This window comes from Labrus bergylta, chromosome 14 (genome assembly GCF_963930695.1).
Source record: "Labrus bergylta chromosome 14, fLabBer1.1, whole genome shotgun sequence".
Classification (NCBI taxonomy): Eukaryota; Metazoa; Chordata; class Actinopteri; order Labriformes; family Labridae; genus Labrus; species Labrus bergylta.
In genome coordinates, this window is record NC_089208.1 from 19642046 (window position 1) to 19653460 (window position 11415).

The following is an 11415-nucleotide window of genomic DNA, read 5'->3' on the forward strand; positions in this document are numbered from 1 at the left end:
TTTATTTTTATAAATCTACTTAACAGACAATAAAAATAAGTAGGAAGGAATATAAAGTTGTTTAAATGACTGTTTGTCAGTAGATTCTTCATGATTCACTAGCTTTGAATTAGAAATTTGACATTAAAAAAGGCTATGTAGCCAACGATCACAGTAATAAAACAAACAGAACAATGCATTATACTGTAGGGGTCAGTGGGAGTTGAAACTAAAGCATTACCATAAGGCTGGTTGGTCAATCAATAACTGAATCAACATGTCAATAAAATGGGCTCAACACTGCCAGCAGCTTTTGGGAAATGATGACGGCAATGTTTGTCATCATTTCGCAATGATGTTCTTTTTATGCAATATGTGACTGTGTGTTTACACATGGTGGAAAGTCCCAGGTGAAAAAAAAAAGAAGAGGTATGGCCTATATTAGGTCAGGCCCTATACAAAACAGAGCTATTTGGCACACAACAGACAGAATAAACAGGTAAGCTGAACGGAATAATTGAAATGTTCAAAGTCTTCAAAAAGAAAATTCATAGTAATTTGAAATGTCACTTTCTTTTTTTTTACAGGGCTTTTTAAAAAAAAAACCAAAGTAAAACGTTTAACTGTAAAATATGAAAAAAAAAATAGTTAAAAGTTACTTTGTTGTTACGACGTTAGTCCAGAGCAATGATGTGATTCATTTTAACAAATCTTTTCTTTGACACACACTATTGATCTTTTTGTGTTTGCAGTGCAGTTAATCAGTACCAGTATGCTCTTAGTTAATCCAGCCCCTTTTTATTAACATCCAACTCTTTTTAAAATAAAGCGACTGCTCCTGAAAATTCCTCTTATTTGTTGTGTTTCTCCATTGTAAGCTTCAACATGGGATTTTCTGTCCATTGGATTTTGCTAGCAGCATTTTCATGTCTCCTCTGCATGGGTAAGATACTGAAATCTAGACTGGAGATTTAAAAAATGTTATATCTATTTTCAACGATTTGGCTATAACGTAATGTTTAAAAATGTATTTTTTAAGTATTTATACAAAGTCTCTACAAGTCAAGTTTTGGTAACACAAGTTGTGAATGTTCTTTTGAATAATTCCTAGCAGATTATATCATACAAAGTGTGTAAAGGACATTAACAGCATCGCTTCTTATGGCAATGAGCATTTTAATTCTGGTATTTTATTTGATCTCCACTCTAAAACTTACTGAATCAGTCAGGACTAGATGGATGATCAGTTTTACAAAGCTTCCATGTATTTTTCATGGAAAACAAAAAAAGATGATTTGCGTAAAATGATTTGTTTCCTAAGATGTAATGTATCATCTTAAACCAGCATCTCTTCTATTCATTTGATTTAATGATGCTGTGAAATTTAAATGTACAACTTTAATTTTAAAATTGCTTTCTGGGTGATTTCAAAGTATACTTTCTTAGCCTTGCTCAACATTTTTATCGTTGCTTTCACTTTACGCTTATCTCTGGTATTTATTTTTTGATCCAACTTTCACTGATAATAACTTGTTGTATTGACTCACACATATTTTGCTGTGTTTTACTGTGCTCATTATTTAAATTTTCCATTTCCATCTCCTTTCTTTTCTCAGTCTCGTCTTGTTTATTATTTTACCTATTGCTTTCAATGTTTGCTTTATAAATAAAGTTACATTTAACAACATCTTTAAAGAATATAGAGCCCAATTCATTACAGGAGCAATCTTTGAATTTTTTTTTTTAATAAAAAGGAGTTAATCCACACGTTGTATTGTCCACTTCCTGAAAATAGATGTAATGTCTTGTGTGACTCTGAAGTGAACCCTGAGAACGAATTTTCTTAATTGAAGCTAATTTGCCTCATTCTCTGAGTCTCCTTGCAAAAACATTTAAATCCAAGACCCCCGAGATTGATGGTCACATGCAGTCACACTGAAAATGGTCATGTGTCCAGACTGTTGGTGTGACAAGGTAGAGGCATCTTTATGCTTTTGAATGGATGTTTTGATGGAGAATATCACCTTTTTATTGTCCCATATTCTGTATTCTTAGTGTTTACATACCATTTAAACATGGAAAAATGCAAACAGATGCATAACAAGGCCATAAGTGCACCAAGCTATAACATTAAATAGGAATGTTGAATCTGTATTTTCACGAGGGGACGAAAAAGAAGTTGCTTTATGTGATGTTTAATCCAGGGTGCTATAAGAAACCAAGTCTGTTCTATTTAAATCTGGCTTTAAGTTCATCATAACACATCAACGCCATAAAACCGTGTGTTATTTTTCAGGAGGTGAAGTGCGTTGTGATTGCACAGAGACAAAGATGCAAATACAAGGAGGTTTTTACACCTTGACAAAGCAACTGGAGAGAGGAAGCCTGTTGACCTACCGCTGCCCGGAGGGCTTCTATCCATATCCTGCTACGTCCCGCCTGTGCCAACCTAATGGCACATGGCTTCCACCACCCAAAAGATTTACACCTCAGAGATGCAGGAGTGAGTGTTGTGACAATCACCTTTTCCACTTTGCTTCAGGCTGCCTAGCTCTACATGACAACTTTGACACTTTTGTTTTTCAGTTGTTGAATGCCCAGACCCCAGTGTCCTGGAGTCTGGAAATGTCTCCCCTCTTCTGGAGAAGTACTTTGTGAACAATGTGACAACGTATGAGTGCTACTCTGGGTACTCACTGCGAGGCTCAGAAAGCCGTACTTGCTTACCAAATGGCAAGTGGAATGGCTCCACTCCGATCTGTAGCCATGACTGTAAGTCCTGAACAAGAATATGAGATTCTTCTCCCCCTCCTTTTTCTTTCAGGTTTGAACAACATCCTATGTTTTATAACTTTGATTACCTTTATTCTGTTTTGTCACCACAGCAGGAAATAATTGTGCAGATCCTGGTATCCCGGCTGGTGCCTCAAGAGAAGGAAGCATATTTGGAATTGACGACACTGTGAAATATAGCTGCATTGGCAAGCTGTTTTTGGTGGGGTCGAGTGAGAGAGTGTGTCAGGAGAACGGCCAGTGGACCGGCATAGAACCAGCATGCTACTGTAAGAATAATACTTACAAATGTTATGTATGTTATGTAAGTCATTTAAGCAAGGTTTCATCTTGAAAACATCTACGGTGGAAATACTTTCTGTGGTAACGTTGGTTATCCAACGAACCTGCTGTTTATCAACATGTCACAGTGAATAGGTTGAAGGTCTTTATGTGGAGTATCTGAAAATAGCATGCTGCTTTCTCTGTGTTTAAACTATGTTGTGCCACCCTTTTGTGATCCTTGCTTTGCATACAAGTGATACTGTTTTTTTTATATAACTTAACTTTTTCCTATTTTATTTTTCAAGTAACTGTTTTTGTGGATTTTCATTTTGACAGTCAAACACACCTATGACACTCCGCTGGAGGTTTCAGCGGTATTTGGCAGTGCAATCACAAACAGCCTCACCACTTTACAGTCACCAGGTCAGTTCCTGAAACTTTGCTAATCATAGTTTTTAATGCTATATGTTGCATTAGTTTCTGTGGTATACAGGTCAAGAGCATCTGCAGGTCTATTTTTTTATGGTACATTCTAGTGAGGCATTTAGTTAAATTCAAAACAATCAAGTTATACTCTTTTAATGTGTCTCTTTCCAGTTGGCTCAATTAATAATGAAATAATTCAGTGGTTAGTACACTTTATATACAGTAAAATACAATTATTTTTTATTAAACCATAAAAGAAATTTGACATAAAGAAATTTGATGTGTTTGTTGTGGATTGATCAGATGACACACAGGAGGGAAGGTCAATCAGGATTTCAAAAAATGGGACACTCAACATCTATATCGCAGTGGATATTTCTGAGAGCATTGAAGAGAAATATTTTCGTCATGCGAGAGACGCCGTCATAAAACTCATCAGAAAGGTAAGGAACAAGCAGCTTTTTTCTTGACTAATAAAGTGAGTAATCAAAATTCAGACAAGTTAGGTTTATCTGAGGTCAAAATGCTCCAGCAACACTTGCAGTATGAAGATCAACTTTATTAATAACAAGTTAGACCGACATGTTTCGGCTTACGGCCTTCATCAGGGTCATCAAGAAACAGATTACAAACATAATTTAAATAGAGTAGGTACAACGTAGAAAAAAAGGGTAAAAAGAAAATCAAAAAGGTAGAGACAACCAATCAAATGCATCCACATATATGTATATCAGCCAATGGGGCACATGCAAGGTGGACTGGTTAGGTTTGTTGGCCTGGTAACATTGAATTGAGGGGCGTGTCCAACAAAAGCAAGGATGACACCACACCTGGTCAACAGGGGATGGTTAAAAGTTAGGTTTATCTAAAATGACAAAACAGTTCATGACAGATTTTAAGATTGCTTTTGCAATGTAGATGGAGCTTACTTCACACAGAATTTGCAAATAGCCAGCAGCATTGTGCTGGGAGTGGGGATACTTGTTTGATGATAGCATATGCTATTTGTGCTGATTGTGGGCTCAGTTTTAAAGATGCACATGGGATGAAAGCACAGACTGGGATTGATGGATGTTGGCAATAAATCTGCAGAGTTGTTAAAAGATGTTTGAAATAAAGCAGTTAGTGTAACTAGAATGGACATTTGATTTATGACTTCATCTTGTAAAGAATGAAATTACACATGAGTTGTATTTGAAATGACAGAGGAAAGAAGAGAATCGGATGTTGGAAATGTCACAAACATTTTGAGGATATTGAGCCACTTTAACAAATTATCTGCCTGTGAACTGCCCCTTCAGAATAAATTACCAGTCAGTCGTTTAAATCAGTTGCACACATTTCTTCAAGAAATCTGAAGGGAAAAAAACAGAGTAAAATGAAGTGTGTTCATGGCTGTCATGATCATCCTACTCAGCTGCCAAAGTGGAGCGAGCCAGAAGGGGTGGATGCACTGATGCTTAATGCTGATTAGTCAGGTGTTATATAAACTCCTCAAAAAAAGTTTGTTGTATTTTATATCGTTGGAAAGCCTGATTAGTCACCTTTACAATGAGGTATAACTTGTAAGGATTGTGCATTTGTGGAATGGGCAACACAGCTAAACGTGTGGGTAGTGCCCTAAAAAAATGTTACCAGGCTGGTGACCAGCATGAGGAGGAGGGGCCAAGCTGTTGTGGCCTCATATGGATCATCCACACGCTACTGAGGTCCCTGACAGTGTAAAATGTATACAGTGTAAAAAACTTATTACTGTGGGAGAGTGCAATCATCAATTCCACCAAGCAACTCAAAACAGGAGTGAATAGCAACAGAAGAACATTGCAAGGGATTTTGGCACATTTTTTTAGGGCACTACCCACACGTTTAGCTGTGTTACTCATTCCACAAATGCACAATCCTTACAAGTTATACCGCGTTGTAAAGGTGACTAATGAGGCTTTCCAACAATATAAAATACAACACCAGTTAGTATTATTATAGTGGCGAAATAATTGACCAAAATAATGTTTCCAAACTTTTTTTGAGGAGTTGACATTGTTTATTATTACCCCTTGGACAACAGTAAATCTCCAATTAGAAATGTTTAGTATAATAGTCCATTCCATTCGTTAACAAGCAACAGTATACTAGCCTTGCTTCCAGCATAGTTTTACGGGTCCACATACATATTGGATTTTTCAATTTGACTGTGAGAATACTAAACCCATTGGGAAAAGTGCTCATATTTTTGTTCTGAGTTGACAGATGAAGCCTTTTACGTTGTCTGACACACTTTTAGAAGCACATTTGGCACACCGTACACTTAGCATGTACAAACAGAAGCTCATCCCATTTGGCTGCCAACATCCCATTAGAAGTAAATTTAATTATGAATTACCCATCATAATCTTGACTGATGCTTCTTGGCACGAGTCTCTTGGCTTGTTGTCAATGCACACTCCGGGCTTCTTTTTCTGCTGATAAATTAATCAGTAACTCAACAAAATAACATCCATAAGCAGCTTCATACATACAGAGGTGTTGCATTAACAAAAGAATCAACCGTTTTTTAATGAGTTTAAATATGTTTACAAAAGTCTATCAAAGATTTCGTACAAAACTACAGCATATCTGTTTTGTTCATAACTGCTATGTTGTCTTTACACAGATTTCTTCCTTTAGTGTGACGCCAAACTATGAAATCATCTTTTTCTCCTCTGATATCTATGAAGTTGTCAGTATTCTTGATTTCTGGGATGGCAAAATACAACTAGATGATGTCATGACTAAATTGAGTAATTTTGAAATAGAAGGTGAGTCCAACAGATCACACATTTTAAAATGTGGTAAAATACACAACTGGATCTTTCCTTTAACCTTTATCTTACTTTGACTGGCAGACAGAAACACCGGAACAGATCTGAACCTCGTCTTGAACACCTTCTTGGAGCGAATGGGCATTATAAAGCAACAAGTCGGAGTGGATAGTTTTAAGGATCATCGTCATGTCCTTCTTCTTTTTACAGATGGTAATTTCAGCCTCTTGGTATAATTCCCCAACTTTCACAAACCTTCTGCAATGTTGCAGTTACATTCATGTTAGACAACTAGTGCAGTTAAATATGTAACTTGCAACAACTCAAAAGTAAATATGTTTCAGAAATAAGCTAAGCTAAAATAAGTAAAACATGTTTAAATATCAATGTGTTGGATGTGTTGCAAGTGAAAACATTTGGTAACATCAAGTAACAACTAAGGAGCTATATAATTATTAAAAATCCTAAAGTATTGATTTTAGGTTTGGAGAAAATGATGATTGATCACCTGTCCACCTATTTGGATTTCAACCTTTGCTGACTAAAGTACAATTCATGTTAATATTAAGACTTTGCTGTTCATACAACAAAATTGTTTTGTTTTTTTGTAGGTGCTTACAATATGGGCGGTTCACCTGCACCCACTGTGGAAAAAATAAAGAACATGGTTTACATGGACCCAACAAGTAATCCAGAGTCTAAATACAGAGAAGATTATCTCGGTGAGTTTTATGTGTAAGATTAAGGGAAGTATATTTTGGAAATGGAAAATCATGTTTATTGGATTTTTTCACTTGTATATAATCACCTGGGGGGAGAATAACTTTGTTGCTATTATTACCTGGGAATAACTTCTTCTTGACTTAAATGGAAAGATGTATACCTGTAAATGGATCCTACCAAGTTGCCTCTCCATGTCTCTCCAGACACTTTCTATGAACCAACCAAACCTTTGCTCTCCAATAAGTCTTTCCCAACCACCGTTGTTTCTCTGACATGCTACAGGGGGTTTGGGGTCGGGGAACGTCTGTTAAAATCTGAAACCTTGCTGCTATTTGCCACAAACTAAACACTGTTAACTTGTTAAGAAACACAATACAATGCACAACTAAGCATGCTTTATTTAGTGTGCCTGTTTGTCCTTGTTGCAGACATCTATATTTTTGCCATTGGTGCTGAGATCTTCGATGACGACCTGCAGCCTCTCACAATAGGATTGGGTGAAAGGCATTACTTCAGAATGGATGACATTAAGAACTTAGAAGAGACTTTTGATAAAATGATTGGTAAGGTTTCTTTGATTACAAAGACATGAAGTTAAGAGGTTTAACACTGTACACTAATTATATTTGATTTGGATCAAAGAGTTTGATTGTTTAGTTTGAACACTACATTGATATAACCACAAATAGTTTGGTTGTGGTTTTGATCTTATATACAGATGAAGAAGAAGTGAAGGGTCTGTGCGGTCTTCACAAGGACTATGAAACAGCTAACCAGAGGGACATGTATCCATGGTGGGCTTTCCTTCATGTCAAGGTGAATGTTTCAATATTTTTCTTAACATCATAATGCATCTTTGAAATATGTTTGAAAGGCAGTATGAATCCTACAATCCTTTACATGTCAATTAATGTCAAGTAAATTAAATCTATACAACCATAAATGCAGACCACACAATTTCATAAAAAGAGGTGCTGTGTAGGGCTGTGCAATTAATTGCATTTTCATTTGCAATAAACACATTACCAAAGGCTAAATTGATCACAATGAACAAGGAGGCTATTTTAACAAAACAAGCTCTGCTTTCTCATTTAGCATGCAGCCATGAACACATTTTACCTGTTGGACTGAGGTATACAGGTCATGTTTTCAGAACCTTTGATGCAGTCCAATGACGGTCAAGATAGCTATTGGCTTCTCTGAGATAAATTGTTACTGATTTAGTGGTAAAAAAATGTGATTATTTTGGTTTTTCCAAACACAGACATTGTGTTAAACATGTAGAACAGCAGGTAGAAACAGTAACTGTGAGCTATAGCTAATGTGTGATCTTTTATTATTGTTTATTTATCACACTTGTATAAAAATATTAACAGATATTATTGCACATAGCATATTTTTCCTATATGAACAAAACTCATGGTAAGGTAAAACACACCTAGTAAAGCAACACAACACTTATGAGTTGCGTATAATTTGGCCCAGAAGGCAAATACAGTATCAAAAGTAAAACAGATGGCCAAGACAAAGAGACCTGGGGTACTCCATATTTCACATGAGAAAATTATGATGCAATATTGTTTAAGGAGAAATGGATTATATAACAGATATTTCATGTTAATGGCCAAAAATGTTATACCTCTAGTGCTAAATCAGTCACAACCAAAAATGAGGGAATATACTTTTACCTAAGGAAAATAAATGTGTTTTTCAGATATATTTGGAGCAATACATCGCAGTTGTAAGCCCTAATTATTACAGATTTAATTAGAGCCTGTTTTCTGCTACAATGCCGTTTTCCTTTTGCATTTGTTTTAAAGTGGTGGTAGATGTGGTCTGAGTAAATGCTATATTAACGTACGTATTAACTGATTAAAACTTTAGACTGGAGCAACGTCAAAGAACTGCCTCGGCTCTCTGGTGACTCGTCAGTTTATCTTGACTGCAGCTCATTGCTTACCGTATGGAGTTTTGCCTGAAGATGTCACTGTTGAACTTGGGGGCATTACAGGTAAATATATTTGTTTATTTCATATTTTCGAAACACAAGTGTTATAAGGTTCATATATTTGCTTTGGTAATGTATATCTTTAAGTTAAAAAATAATCAAACCAATCTTTATCAATTATGTTATACAGATCTGACAACCTATTCTGATATGTACCACTTCTGGTGTCTCTTTTACAGAGAAAGGAGTTAAAACTTTCCGATTACACCCTGAGTACAATATAAGTCGAAAAGAGAAAGAAGGTGTGAAGGAGTTTTATGACTATGATGTGGCTCTCATCCAACTTAAGAATGATGTTCCAATCGACAGTACTGTTAGGTAATAGTTTGTCCTACAAACATGTTCAGTGTAACTGATCGATAAAATTTTTCCTCAAATCTTAATACCCTTGAGATAAAGTTCCAATTATAATATTGTATTTTTTTAAATGCAATGTATTATTTATTGAGTTATGTTTTTAATTGGGGACTTAATCCACTTCAAGTTATACTGTTTTTAATATCTCATTCAGACCTATCTGCATACCTTGCACCCAGGAGACCAGTGATGCTCTGAAGCTGGTTGGCCAATCAACCTGCAAGCAACAAGGTGGGATTTATAAGCTGTAACACCAACACACTGCTTGTGAAATTATTAAGCATATTAATAACAGCTATGGTGGATTCAGCTATGCTATCCTATTGCCTCTTTGAAAAGGAGAGCAAAGTAACATATTGTTCTTCATTGTGACCTTGCAGTTAAAACAAAATGTCTGCAGAGCCAAAGGTACTATTAATTGTGTTTTTGGTATTTCAGAGCAGCTTCTGTTAAAGAATCATCTTGAAAGTCTTTCTTTTTTGACCAAAAGTGGAAACGCTGTACGTAGAAAAGATGTCAACGCAAAGCTGGGCGATAATGTGAGTTCTAGCTTACTGAGCTGTGTTATGCCATATGCATTTGCTTGTTTTCTTTATTGTAAACTCGTAACCCAAGTGTCATATTAAGTTGCATTCTCCTCTCTTACTCTACAATTCAGAGAGATGAATGCATCAGACACGCACTAGAAGCAGAAGGCATAACTACGGTTAAGCCAGAGGATGCAGTGACTGATAACTTCCTGTGTAGTGGTGGTTTGATTCCTTTCAGAGATCATATAGCATGCAGAGGTATGTTGTTCCTGTTATCCCTTACTTTTAAAAGAGCTACTGGTAAACCCTGACACAGCCTTAAATTTTGCGAATTAACATTGAATGATTATGTCCTTGCCTGATTCAGTGTATTTACTGTAATTTAACACACGGATATCCCGTAGATAAAGTCTAAATACAAACAAATTCATAACTAAAAACTAAAAGGTTTTTATCCTTTGGATCCTCTGTTTTTTCAGAAACTTTTTCTCAAAACATTTATGGAGGCTGTTTATTTTGGGTGTAATCATGTGTATGTGTATTTTCTTGGGCAGGTGACTCTGGAGGTGCTGTGTTTAAAAACTATCAGTTTCGCACAATACAGGTAAGCTAGCATTCTTCTCAACCTAATACATATTGTAAGGACATCTCCTGGGGGCTTATATTTTTCACAAATAAATTAAACTCCATTGGAATAATTAAGGCCATGTAACTTGTCCTCAAAGGTTGTTGTTAAATGTGTAAAGCAACACTGTATTTTATTGCAGGTTGCTGTGGTAAGCTGGGGAACCAAGGAGCTCTGCAATTCAGGAAATGTCATAGACTCGAACGAGGTTTCCAGAGATTTCCATATCAATCTTTTCAGAGTTGTTCCTTTTCTCAGATCAATTCTTGAAGATAAGGACCAGGATGACTTTGTACCACTTACATTCTTGACAGATTAAAACTAAATACATTTAAATAACATGAGTTGTATTGCTATTTCATTCGTGAATACAATACAGGTTGTGTTATTTTGCTGTTTGATAGTAATCCATTAACTCATTCAATCTGTTTTTTCAACTGAGTAAGTTAAATATAAAACAACGCTTCACAATTTAAAGAAAATACATCATTCTTTGTTTGAAATGCAAAATAGTGCTCAAGCAAATCAGTAGTACCGTTCTGTTCTTTGTTTATAAATAAGAATAAAACATTTAAAGACTATTTCTAGAGGCCCCCTGTACAGAAGTTAAAAATCAGTATTAAACTTTGTCTTGATGTGTTTTGAGTATGATTTCAGCAGGAACATGAGTTATATATTTCTAATGTTATGAAAAATCGATTTTGAAAATTGCAGGTTGCTCATTGTGTCTCTGCAAGTAAGGATAAATAACCATTTGAGAAAAAGTGACTCTGCAAAAACTTCCAAATTACAGCTAACAGAAATTATATTGCACTACATTTTGTACAATCACACGTTATTAAATAACATCCCTTTCTCTGATCATTTTCAAATATGCTCAAGAAAAGAAGGAATAAAAGAATTACCACAGTA

The 11415-nt window shown here is 35.6% G+C and overlaps 1 protein-coding gene across 1 annotated transcript; it reads left to right on the forward strand.

Annotated features, from left to right (window-relative positions):
- The first annotated feature begins 395 nt into the window (after positions 1 to 395).
- cfb (complement factor B) lies at positions 396 to 11415 on the forward strand. Its single transcript, XM_020652967.3, has 19 exons — positions 396 to 478; positions 858 to 922; positions 2276 to 2482; positions 2566 to 2751; positions 2865 to 3041; positions 3373 to 3459; positions 3766 to 3905; positions 6113 to 6257; positions 6345 to 6473; positions 6872 to 6982; positions 7412 to 7546; positions 7702 to 7799; positions 8868 to 8994; positions 9171 to 9309; positions 9503 to 9579; positions 9787 to 9887; positions 10007 to 10136; positions 10433 to 10482; positions 10646 to 11415. The coding sequence occupies exons 1-19, from the start codon at positions 411 to 413 to the stop codon at positions 10820 to 10822; spliced, it is 2349 nt and encodes a 782-aa protein (XP_020508623.1). The 5' UTR covers positions 396 to 410; the 3' UTR covers positions 10823 to 11415.